General features: G+C 46.1%; 1 protein-coding gene across 1 annotated transcript; it reads right to left on the minus strand.

The window, feature by feature from the left end:
* Positions 1–11,434: 11,434 nt before the first annotated feature.
* LOC139250536 (zinc finger protein 271-like) lies at positions 11,435–13,575 on the minus strand. Its single transcript, XM_070872915.1, has 3 exons — positions 13,534–13,575; positions 13,037–13,355; positions 11,435–12,595 (listed from the first exon to the last, which is right to left on the minus strand). The coding sequence occupies exons 1-3, from the start codon at positions 13,573–13,575 to the stop codon at positions 11,727–11,729; spliced, it is 1,230 nt and encodes a 409-aa protein (XP_070729016.1). The 3' UTR covers positions 11,435–11,726.
* Between the last annotated feature and the right edge of the window lie 4 nt (positions 13,576–13,579).

A 13,579-nucleotide genomic window follows, 5' to 3' on the forward strand; every position in this document is an offset into this window, starting at 1 on the left:
AACGGGTTCATACTGACCCACCTGACAGGCCGACTCAGGATCCACCCCTCAAGCACTACGATTGGTTGCAGAACACGCTGATCCCTGAGCCTGTACATGGGGATTCTAACCCTGGGACTGTACATGGGGATTCTAACCCTGGGACTCCACATGGGGATTCTAACGTTGGGACTGTATATGGGGATTCCAGGCCTGGGACTGTATATGGTGATTCTAACCCTGGGATTGGACATGGGGATTCTAACCCTGGGACTGTACATGGGGATTATAACCCAGTGAGTGAACAGCTCTGGGGCTTTTTTGTTACTTGTGTGGGACATAAACCATAAATGAAGGGGAAGCCATATTTGACAAATTTGCTGGAATTCTTTGAGGATGTAATGAACATGATGGATAAAGGGGAACCAGTGGATGTGGTGTATTTGGACTTCCGGAAGACATTTGCCAAGGTGCCACATAAAAGGTTACTGCACAAGATAAATGTTCATGGGGTTGGGGGTAATATATTAGCATGGATAGAGGATTGGTTAACTTACAGAAAATAGAGAGTCGGGATAAATGGTTCATTCTTGGGTTGGCAATCAGTAACTAGTGGGGTGCCGCAGCGATTAGTGCTGGGAGCCCAACTATTTACAATCTATATTAACAACTTGGATGAAGGGACCGAGTGTAATGTAGCTAAGTTTGCTGACGATACAAAGATACAAGGATTAGCAAGATGTGAAGAGAACACAAAAAACCTGAAAAGGACATAGACAAGCTAAGTGAGTGGGCAAAAATTTGGCAGATGGAGTATAATGTTGGAAACTATGAGGTTATGCACTTTGGCAGAAAGAAATCGAGGAGCATGTTATTATTTAAAAGGAGAAAAATTTCAAAGTGCTGCAGTACAGTGGGACCTAGGGGTCCTGGTGCATGAAACTCAAAAAGTTAGTATACAGGTCCAGCAAGTGATCAGGAAGGCGAATGGAAGGCCTGTGTACAGTTTTGGTTTCCGCATTTAAGAAAAGATATACTTGCTTTGGAGGCAGTTCAGAGAATGTTCATTGATTCCGGAGATGACACGAGGAAAGGTTGAGAAGGTTGGGCCTCTACTCATTGGAATTCAGAAGAATAAGAGGTGATCTTATCGAAACATATAAGATTACGAGAGGGCTTGACAAGGTGGAAGCAGAGAGGATGTTTCCACAGATAGGGGAGATTAGAACGAGGGAGCATAATTTTCGAATAAAGGGCTGCCCATTTAAAACTGTGAGAAGGAGGAATTTCTTCTCTCAGAGGGTTGTAAATCTATGGAATTCGCTGCCTCAGAAAGCTGTAGAAGCTGGGACATTGAATACATTTCAGACAGAGATAGACAGTTGCTTAACCGATAAGGGTATAAGGGGTTATGGGGAAGTGGACTTGAGTCCATGACCAGATCAGCCATGATCGTATTAAATGGCAGAGCAGGCTCGAAAGGCCGTATGGCCTACTCCTGCTCATATTTCATATGTTAGCTCGGCACGAAGAAACGTCTTTAGGAGAGATGGTAAGAAATCCGAGGTGTGGAGAGTGAGAATAAAATATCTGAAATTTCCTTTACCCACCAAGACCCGGTTGTGAACAGACACTGACAGCACTCACTTTGTTCCTGCATCAAGATGGCCGCGCATGCGCTTACCTAATCACTGAATCAAGATGTCGGAGCGTTGAACCTGACGTCCTGCACAAAGATGGCCGCCGTTAGCCTGAGCCTGTGACCGGGAGAAAGCCCCGAAGCTGCAACCGCCGATATTCCCGTTATGATTCCGGGCTTGCGGCGGGCACCACTTGTTTACGAAGTCTTCCCCGCGAGGGGCTGGTCCATTGCTCCCCTGCTTCCCGCTGAAAAGGATCGTTTCTTCGAAGCACATGTTTTGCATGTCTGGTCCGCCATCACACGCACCGCGCATGCTCCAAACCCAATCAGGGCCCGTGCCGCCGCACTGAGCTCTTGTCGTCTGGGTGCGGCACATTCTTCCCGCGGTGATTGCTGGGTATCGTTGCACGCCATTGATGGGCTGCATTCGTTAATAGAGCAGCATTTATTCTGATTGCATTGGCCACTGAACCACGGTTAGACTTTGTGCTGATGTTAATGAAGCCCTATACGTGAGCTGGAGATTAATATCCTATTGAATAAATCAGCTTTTTTCAAACATAGTGTGTTGAATATTTGATTTCTCCATAATAAGAGGACACGAATTAATGTTCCCTTACCGACGGTTCCATTGTGGGCCTTTTCTTACTCTGGATTATTTCACTTCTCACCCAGTTCATCTTTTACGACATCAAGTCCCAAGGTTGTTCCATTTGAGTACATTGCTTGTTGGTGCCATAGACTGAACCGGAGTGTCTCACATTACACTCATATGACGTTCCTTTCAACCAACCCTTGAAAGAACTATCTTGCTAAAGACTGTAAATGCGTTATTTTGTATATTGTTTAACACTTTTTTGAATGCGGTTACTGCATGTTCTGCCTTCGAAATGTTCTGACTTCATAATTCTCTTTGCTGTTTTTGAGAGGAAACGTTTCAAGGACACCCTCAAAGCCTCCTTGATAAAGTACACCATCCCCACTGACACCTAAGAGTCCCTGGCCAAAGACCACCCTGAGTGGAGGAGGAGCATCTGGGAGAGTGCTGGGCACCTCGTGTCTCATCGCCGAGGGCATGCAGAAAACAAGTGCAGGCAGCAGAAGGAGTGCACGGCAAACCAGACTCCCCACCCACCCATTCCTCCAGTGATGGTCTGGCCCGTCTGTGACAGTGACTGTAATTCCCATATTGTATGGTACAATTAACTGGGGGCTCACTTTTAGAGTGGAAGCAAGTCTTCCTCGATTTCAAGGGACTGCCTATGATGATGATTAGTGATCCCTGAATTTGGTGTCTCAGTGTAAGTGGTCTCTGGATTTGGTGTCACAATGTAAGTGGTCCCTGGGTTTGGTGTCTCAGTGTAAGTGGTCCCTGGATTTGGTGTCACAATGCGAGTACATAAGAACATAAGAAATGGTACCAGGAGTAGGCCATACAGCCCCTCGAGCCTGCTCCGCCATTCAATAAGATCATGGCTGATCTGATCATGGATTCAGCTCCACTTCCCTGCCTGGTCCCCATAACCCCTTATCATTTAAGAAACAGTCTAAAATTTATTCAATGTCCCAGCTTCCACAGCTGTCTGAGGCTACGAATTCTACAGATTTACAACCCTCTGAGTGAAGAAATTTCTCCTCATCTTTGTTTAAATGGGCGGCCCCTTATTCTAAGATCATGTCCTCTAGTTCTACTCTCCCCCATCAGTGGAAACATTCTCTCTGCATCCACCTTGTCAAGCCCCCTCATAATCTTATACATTTTGTTAAGATTACCTCTCATTCTTCTGAATTCCAATGAGTAGAAGCCCAACCTACTCAACCTTTCCTCATAAGTCAACCCCCTCATCCCCGGAATCATCCTAGTGAACCTTCTCTGAACTGCCTCCAAAGCTAGTATATCCTTTCGTAAATATGGAAACCAAAACTGCACGCAGTATTCCAGGTGTGGCCTCACCAATACACTGTATAGCTGCAGTAAGACATCCCTGCTTTTATACTCCATCCCCTTTGCAATAAAGGCCAAGATATTGAAATTTCTTTAAATAATGGACGTGCTTATTTGTACTGCAAAAATTAGCCAACAGGCCCCACCCCTTACGTCCGATTGGTCCCCTTGGAGGATAAGCCACACCCTGAAGTTTCACAGGAATGTGTCACTGGATCCGCCCACCCCAAAGTCTCACCGACTTTGCAAATTGTAACTCAATCCACTTTGACTTCCTGAAGCGACAGAGGACAGAGCTCCCCAGAAGACAGCAAGGGCCAGCCAAAGTGCCTTGCCCCAGTCCAAGTACATCCTCCAAGCCCCCGCCCGCCCTAGATGGGGCATTGTGTACGGACTGTTCACAGGTTTATTGGGTATGAAGTGAATAGTGACAGTGTCATGATTCCTGGATATCAGCCACACCAACGATGTCCCTTGTAGGGGGTTGGAAGAACGTGACCTGTCCCTGGATTTGTTTTCAAAAGCACCTAGTCACTGGGACTGAGGACAAACCTGCAGCCCAGCAACACGTTCAACACAGAATGATCCCACTCAAATCTATTCCCAATTAACACTGTCCACATTAATTCACCAGAAACAGCCCAGTGACCGCAAGTAACTGCAGCCCCGCATCTAACTTCAGTGAAACACACAATTCAAAACATTTTAAAGGAAAAATAAACCCCATCAGAGCTCAATAGAGGTGATTAATGGGCAGCAAAAGCCCCCTCACACATATACCTCCTTCACCCCGACTCTCCAACTCCCTCTCTACATAAACCTCCTTCACCCCTATTCTCCAACTCCTCACCTCAACTCCTCTTTCACCCAATAATTTCATTTTTACCATCACTTACACCAATGATCCACACTGGAGGTAACTATCAGGAGCTTCTGTGTGAGGGTGAGGTGATCACTGGACAATAAAGCACAGAGACTGGTGGGGGGGGGGGTGCTGCTCATTATTCTCGATGTGATTTAATCCCCTTTCCCACTGAATACTGCGTTACCTTGGTAACGGAATGGTCAGTGTGACATCACTTTCGAAACAAGAGCACACAAGACAATGGATTATCAATAAATGGTAATGATATTAAACATTCTGCAATTACATTGTAAGGAAAATGGAAATAAAATGCTGGTAATAATTGGTGAATGTAATAATTTGTCTGTGGAATTGACCAGCAAACATTATGTGTTTTGTTTACACACACACTGCTATATATATATATAAAACAAATACTTTGTTTTCTCTTTTCAGTTGTTCTGCTAAACCTGATGTGATCCACATTTTATGTTCTTTAGCCTATCTGGCGGTGCTTGCTAGGAACACCTCCTCCCACTGCCTGGGGGAATGGGGCAGATATTTAAAGGGACAGGGACTCCCCTTTCTCTGCATATTTATAGTTAAAGGGACAGTCCAGTTTATCTTGGGGCATCGGAGGACTTCACTAACAGAGCTCCCATTAACAGTCGCTCCCTTCTATACTGTGCAGTGATTGTAAAGCTGTCTATTTCAGTGACTTGAGCCTTTCTAAAATGTCTCACTGTTTTTGATGATCCACTTAACTTGCTTGCAGAATTTGGAAAGAGTTCCGAATTGTGCAGTGTGACAGAGGTTTTGGTTAAAGGTGGAGTAAAATTTTTTCAAAATATTCTGTTCTAACCCTCCCCCAACCCCCCAAATTTTAGAACACTGCAGTACTGACTGGGAAGGTCCCAAGTTTGATCCTTGATCTGGGCTGTGAGCTGATCTCAGCCAAGGCAGCAGTTCAGGGATTATAATTGTCCTCAGTACCACTGGGCTAAATAAGAGTAAAAATCAGCCACTGCCCCTGCTCTTCATCCGATCCAGGGGCCTCAACTGGAAAGTGTGTGGATGTCATTTGAGGACAGGATTTGAGGCTCTGATGCCTACCACAGTGGAAATCCTGCTGGCACTCACTGAGTCGACTGACTGTGAGGCACTAGATGTTAACTAATGTCTGTGGAATTGCACCCAGCTAGATTCAGCACTTTCTGGAGATAATAAATCTCAGACACTGAAAGGAATGTTGAATTTAGACAGTGAGGATGGAGGGAGAGTGTCTAGAATAAGGAATTTACAGCTTCGGAGGGGACAGAATGTTCGATAGAACCTAGAATTGTCTGTTCTTAATTTCTATCTTGTACATAAAGTAACAACGTTTGTAACCACCATTTATTTGCAGGGTATTAGAAGGGGAGGATCTGCAGCTGGGAAACTCAAACTGATCATCGTGTCAAGATTTGACAGATTCCCGGATTGATCAGGATCACCTTATCATCAGCCTTTGTAAAAACACCAATCACAGCGGGGAGAAACAGGACACATGTTGTGTGTGTGGATGCACCTTCAACCAATCATTTAGCCTGTGAGACTGGTGATCCCACCTGACTCAACACTGTAAATGTGGAGTCAGTGGGAATGGATGCTGTTGTGTATATAAAGTGATTCAGTCTCATCTCACCAACTGACATTCGAGAAGTTAGATAACAGACTTTCTCCTGTGAATATAGAGCTGGGTTATTGGCCCGTAATGTGTTTACTTGTTCATCTTGGTGACTCTAAACCTTTGCCAATTATTTGATGCGATCAGTTTACATGTATGTATTTTAAAAATATATTTGCTGAGTGGATTAAATTTAAATTGAAACCAGGTTTGCAGGCGTGATGCTCCATTCACACATCGAAGGTGAGAGAGATGCTGTGGGGCATACACTAAGTCTAGTATCTGAAAGTGATTAACAGACCGGGTTTTGTGTTTAGTGATCCCGGGCGTGTTACCGACACCTTCCTTCGATACCAAGGCAAGGACTCTGGAAGGTAAGGAGTACTGGGACTTGTTCCTGAGAGTAACCAAAGATATGAGAACTGAAATAATCTAGAGTTAGAAAGGACAAAAGGCCCAAAATGGAACAGTCGGTAACAGGACATAAATTAATCTCCTCTTATCTTGGAGACATCAAATATCGACACACTCTGTTATTTAAAATATCAAAACATTAAACTCCAACCCAGTTTAGGGTTATTCACATCAGGAGAACAAACCCCAACTGACAGAATGAACATGATTCAGTCAGGATGTGTCGAAATCTCGACCTCAGAAAAGAATGACTCCGACACTTACAGCTCCGAAGGAAGTTTCTCTTTTAATTTACTTGCTCGCAAGGGGTAGGTTTCACTCAGTCAAGGGCTAAATGAACACCTCCGCAATGGTACAGCTTCACAAGATATTTATACAGTAAAACCCAAGTTCTGGCCTCTCCCTGTGTATTGCTCTGTCTCACAGTCAGTGAATACAGATAAAGAGTTAATGGTGTCAAGATATTTCCTTTTGTCAGGGTTATCAGAAAGCCAAACGGCCATTACTCCATGAGTCATAGGTAATGGGCTATCACCTGTCTTGTATTGTGTCAGGATTATCCAATTTCCTGGTCAGTTTACCTGTTTGCTTCAAATGGATGAGGTAAAGGAAAGAGAGATAATGGCTAGAAGATAAGGGTGGGGTGACATGGAACTCCTGTAGTGTAGACAATAGGAGAGCACCATGGGGGGGTTACTTGTCTCAGCATGACTTGTCTCCTAACTGTCTGATGGCCATCAGCCATCTAACAGCAGGTTTGGCTGTTTATACAAGCTGGCTGCTAAAATGCAGAAAGTTCTGGAAGGGCCAGGACTCCATTTTAATCAAAAGGCACACAAATACCGTATGGTATCAGCTTAGATAAAAATACATTTCCACAGATGCAATTAACAGCAGCAATTACAGTAGAATCCAAACTCTGCAGTCACTTGTCAATTCGCTGGAGTCTCAGCAGGTTGGAAGACAGAATGAATCCCTTCCCACATACAGAGTAGGTGAATGGCCTCTCCCCAGTGTGAACTCTCTGCTGCCTCAGCATGTTCGATGACTGAGTGAATCCCTTCCCACACTCAGAGCAGATGAACAGCCTCTCCCCAGTGTGACCGTGACAATGCATTTTCAGCTTACATGATTTGGTTCAGTTCTGCACCTGCTGTGCACAGAGTGAGAATAAAATGAATGAGCTACTGATTTTCTCTGCCGGGCTGGCCCAATAGGGCGAGCCTGTGCTGGCCCAAGAGGGTGAACCCGGGCTGGCGCAATAGGGTGAGCCCGGGCTGGCCGAATAGGGTGAGCCCGGGCAGGCCCAATAGGGTGAACCAGAGCTGGCAAAAATAGGGTGAGACAGGGCTGGCCCAATAGGGTGAGCCAGGGCTGGCCCAATAGGGTGAGCCAGGGCTGGCCCAATAGGGTGAGCCAGGGCTGGCCCAATAGGGTGAACCAGAGCTGGCAAAAATAGGTGAGCCAGGGCTGGCCCAATAGGGTGAGCCAGGGCTGGCCCAATAGGGTGAGACAGGGCTGGCCCAATAGGGTGAGACAGGGCTGGCCCAATAGGGTGAGCCCGGGCTAGCCCAGGGTCACCAGACAACAATAAGCACAACAAGGCTCCCTTTCAGGGGCCACTGACCTGGGCACAAACATGTGGTCCAATCAAACTGACAGACACCCGGAAGCCCCGCCCACCCTTTGTCCCTGCCGTGTCAAAGCTCCGAGCAGAGCGCTTGCTTTGGGAGTTCCGTGTCGGGCATATGGACAGCCGAATTTGTAGAGTACACTTCATAATCCCTCACCGTTGACAGTGTCAAAAGCCTTGGTCAGGTCAAAGAAGGTTGAGCCAACCCCACAGTCACTGACACCAAGCTCCTCCCATGTGATATAAACCAAACCTTGTCACTGACACCAAGTGGACTGGGAAAATATGTTTAAAGGTTAGACTGTAGAAATGCAATGGCAAACATTTAAGAAGATAGTTCATAACTCTCAGCAAAGATTTATTCAAGTGAGAAATAAAGATGCTAAGAGAAGGATGAACCATCCCTGGCTAACTAAGGAAGTAAAGGATGGTATCAAATTGAAAAAGACACACAATGTTGCAAAGGACAGTGGAAGGCCAGAGGATTGGGACATTTTTAGAAACCAGCAAAGGACGACTAAAAAATGATAAAGACAGAAAAGATAGCAGATGAGAGCAAACTAGCAAGAAATATAAAAACAGACAGTAAGAGCATCTATAGGTATATAAAAAGGAAACAAGTAGCTAAAGTAAACATTGGTCCCTTCGAAGATGAGACTGGAGAATTAATAAGGGGAAAAACAGAATTGGCAGAGACTTTGAACAAATATTTGGTATCAGTCTTTACAGTAGAGGACACTAAAAACATCCCAATAGTTGATAATCAAGGAGCTTTTGCAGGGTGTGGGGGTGGGGGAAACTTAAAACAGTCACTATACTAGAGATAAAGTACTAATCAAACTAATGGGACTCATGGTGGATAAGTCCACTGGACATGATGACATGCATCCTAGGGTCTTAAAAGGAGTGGCTGCAGAAATATTGGATGCGTCGGTTGTAATCTACCAAAATTCCCTGAATTCTGGAGAGGTCCCAGCGGATTGCAAAACCGCACATGTCACACCCTGATTTAAGAAAGGAGGGAGACAGAGAGCAGGAAACTATAGACCAGTTAGCCTGCCTTCTATCATTGGGAAAATACTGGAGTCCAGCATTAAGGAAGTCGAAGCAGGACATTTAGAAAATCATATTGCAGTCACACAGAGTCAGCATGGTTTTATGAAAGGGAAATCATGTTTGACAAATTTGCTGGAGTTGTTTGAGGATGTAACAAGCAGAGTGCATAAAGGAGAACCAGTTGATGTCGTATATTTGGATTCACAGAAAGCATTCCATATGGTGCCACACAAAAGGTTACTTCACAAGCTAAGAGTTCACTGGGTTGCGGGTAATATATCAGCATGGATAGAGGATTGACAAACTAACAGAAAACAGAGTGTCAGGATAAATGGATCATTTTTAGGTTGGCAAACTGTAACTAGTGAGGTGCCACAGTGATAAGTGCTGGGGCCTCAACTATTTACAATTGATATTAATGACTTAAATGAAGGAACCAAGTGTAATGTAGCCAAATTTTCTGATGATACAAAGATAGGTGGGAAAGCAAGTTGTGAAGAGGATGCAAAGAATTTACAAAGGGATATAGATAGGCTCAGTGAGTGGGCAAAAATCTGGCAGATGACTATAATCTGGTAAAATGTCAGGTTATCTCCTTTGGTGGGAAAAAAAAATATATATTATTTAAATGGGGACAATTACAAAATGCTGTAGTACAGATGGATCTGGGGCTTTTTGTACATGAAACTCAAAAAGTTAGCATGCAGGTTCAGCAAGTAATCAGGAAGGCAAATGGAATTCTGGCCTTTATTGCAATGGGGATGGAGTATAAAAGCAGGGAAGTCCTGCTACAACTGTACAGGGCATTGGTAAGACCACACCTGGAGTACTGCACACAGTTTTGGTCTGGACGTGTCTTCATTCCTATGCCAAGGGGATTGCTACACCAGACGGGAGGGGCAAAATTTGGGGACAGTGATTCCTCAACAATTCCCATTCCCCTTTCTGGTGGTTAATGGAGGGGCCATTGTCTGTAATGTGCAAGTCAGTAAGAATTGTCAGCAAGTTCTTTCTAATTGGAGATTTTATTCAGTGGAAAGGTTCACACACTATTGTAGATTTTGTACCAAAAATCAATTAGGATTGAAGTAAAAGTTCTTAATTTCATTGCAAACCAATTTCTGTTGCAAGTTACTGAATTAAGAGGAAAGATAACACACAGCATTTCTTAAATGGACATTGCAGCCCCGAGAACACCATCAGCAATATATCCAGAATATTAAAGTCCAGCCCAGTTATAGGGATATTAACATCAGCAGAAACAAACCCCAACTGTCAGAATGAACATGGTTCAGTCGGGATGTGAATATCATCATCATCATCATCATGGCAGTCCCTCGAAACGAGGATGACTTGCTTCCACGGCAAAGAAAAGGCCTAGTTCACAGGTGTTTCGAATAAAGAACCCGAACTACATCCTGGAGGGTGGAAGATGCTTGTGCGTGGATTTTTTTAACGTGTGGTGGCTGTTGCACACCAGCCACCACACGGGCTTGACAGAGCTAGGTCTTGGTCCAGTGGCAAGGATTACCCAAGACGACTGGAAACCTGCTCTGCTGCATGGACCCAGTGTGCACACATATCGCAGTGTGGGCTAGCCCATGCTGCCTCGGGTCACAGGCCCTGAACTCACGCCTCCCCTGCGCCCGATCACATACCTCCACAGTCTCTCGCCGCTCCTGCTGCATCTGCCCACGCTCCAATCACCGACTTGGACCTTGCTGACATCACTCTTCGCTGCCGTCACCCTCCTGCACCAGCTCGCGCTGGACCTTGTAGTGGAATGCCTCCACGCTGCTCCCTGGGTCGCACGCCGCTCCTTTATGGCCCCGACCTGCCGCTGATGGTTTCTCGCAAGTCGGGGCCTCCATGCGGCACCGTGGGCCGTACACCGCTCCTTATGCGGGTGCAGCAAGTAATCAGGAAGGCAAATGGAATGCTGGCCTTTATTGCAAGGGGGATGGAGTATAAAAGTAGGGAAGTCCTGCTGCACCTGTACAGGGCATTGGTAAGACCACACCTGGAGTACTGTGCACATTTTTGGTGTGGACCTTTCTCCATTCCCGTGCCGAGGGGATTGCAACACCAGACGGGAGGGACAACATTTGGGGACACGGATTCCTCACCAATTCCCATTCCCCTTCTTTCTGCTGGATAATGGAGGGGCCACTGTGTGTAATGTGCAAGTCAGTAAGAATTGTCAGCAAGCTCTTTCTAATTGGAGATTTTATTCAGTGGAAACTTTCACACACTATTGTAGATTTGTAACAAAGATCAATTTAGGATCAATGTAAAAGTTCATAATTTTTTTGAGAACTAAATTTCTGTTGAGAGTTGCTGAATTAAGGGGAAAGATAACACACAGTGTTTCTTAAATGGACACTGCAGCCCCGAGGACACAATCAGCAATATATCCAGAATATTGAAGATCAGCCCAGTTATAGGGTTATTAACATCAGCAGAAACAAACCCCAACTGTCAGAATGAACATGGTTCAGTCGGGATGTGATTAACAGCAGCAATAACAGCAGATTCCAAACCCTGCAGTCACTTGCGAACTCGCTGTTGCCTCAGCAGGTGTGATGACTGAGTGAATCCCTTTCTACACTCAGAGCAGGTGAACGGCCTCTCCCCAGTATGAACTCGTTGGTGTCTCAGCAGGTCGGATGACCCAGTGAATCGCTTCCCACACTCAGAGCAGGTGAATAGCCTCTCCCCAGGGTGAACTCGCTGGTGTCTCAGCAAGCTGAATGACTGAGTGAATCCCTTCCCACACTCGGAGCAGATGAACAGCCTCTCCCCAGTGTGAACTCGCTGGTGTCTCAGCAGGTCGGATGACCCAGTGAATCGCTTCCCACACTCAGAGCAGGTGAACAGCCTCTCCCCAGGGTGAACTCGCTGGTGTCTCAGCAAGCTGAACGACTGAGTGAATCCCTTCCCACACTCGGAGCAGATGAACAGCCTCTCCCCAGTGTGAACTCGCTGGTGTCTCAGCAGGTCGGATGACCCAGTGAATCGCTTCCCACACTCAGAGCAGGTGAATGGTCTCTCTCCAGTGTGAACTCGCTGGTGTTTCAGCAGCTTGGATGAACAAGTGAATCCCTTCCCATACTGTGAGCAGGTGAACGGCTTCTCCCCAGTGTGAACCCGCTGGTGTGACTGCAGGGTGGATAATTGAGCGAATCCCTTCCCACACTGTGAGCAGGTGAATGGCCTCTCCCCAGTGTGAACTCGCTGGTGTTTCAGCAGGTGGGATGACTGAGTGAATCGCTGCCCACACTCGGGGCAGGTGAACGGTCTCTCCCCAGTGTGAACTCGCTGGTGAGTTACAAGTTTGGATGACTGAGTGTATTCCTTCCCACACACAGGGCAGGTGAACGGCCTCTCCCCGGTGTAACTGCGTCGAGAATTTCCAGCTCAGACGGTGATCTGAATAGCTTCCCACAGTCACCACATTTCACGGTTTCACCAGTGTGCGGGTATCCTTGTGATTCTCCAAGTTGGACTAGCAGTTGAAGCCTCGTCCACACACACAACACGTTTACAGTTTCTCCGCGCTGTGAATGGTGCGACGTTTTTCAGGCTGTGTAACTGGTTAAAGCTCTTTCTGCAGTCAGTGCACTGGAACATTCACTCAGGTGTGTGTGCATCTCGGTGCTTTTCCAGTCACACTGATATTTGAAATCATTTCCCACAGACAGCAGAAACATTTCTCCTTCCACTTTCAAAGGCCGATGATATTCAGGTCCTGATGAATCGATTGACTCCGTCAGATCTTGACGTGATGTTTGGTTTGTGTTTCCTGTCTGAAAATCTCCCCTTCTAATACGCTGTAAAAGGAGATAACAAAACTCAACAAGTGAATCCCTTCCCACACATGGGACAGGTGAACGGCCCCTCTCCAGTGTGAACTCGATGGTGTGTCAGCAGGTGGGATGACTGAGTGAATTTCTTCCCACACTCGGGACATGTGAATGGCCTCTCCCCAGTGTGAACACGCTGGTGAGCTACAAGTTGGGATAACTCAGTGAATCCCTTCCCACACACGGGGCAGGTGAACAGCCTCTCCTCAGTGTGACTGCATCGATAAATTATCAGCAGGGACGGGGAATGGAATCCCTTTCCACAGTCCCCACATTTCCACGGTTTCTCCGTGATGCGGGTGTCCTTGTGTCTCTCCAGGTTGGACGATCAGTTGAAGCCTCGCCCACGCACACAACACGTTTACAGTTGCTCCCCGCTGTGAATGGTGCGATGTTTTTTCAGGCTGTGTAACTGGCTAAAGCTCTTTCCACAGGCAGTGCACTGGAACACTCACTCAGGTGTGTGCGTCTCAGTGCCTTTCCAGTCTCACTGATATTTGAGATCTTTTCCCACAGACAGAACAGAAAAACATTTTT

The sequence above is a fragment of the Pristiophorus japonicus genome, unplaced genomic scaffold (genome assembly GCF_044704955.1).
Source record: "Pristiophorus japonicus isolate sPriJap1 unplaced genomic scaffold, sPriJap1.hap1 HAP1_SCAFFOLD_387, whole genome shotgun sequence".
Taxonomy (NCBI): Eukaryota; Metazoa; Chordata; class Chondrichthyes; family Pristiophoridae; genus Pristiophorus; species Pristiophorus japonicus.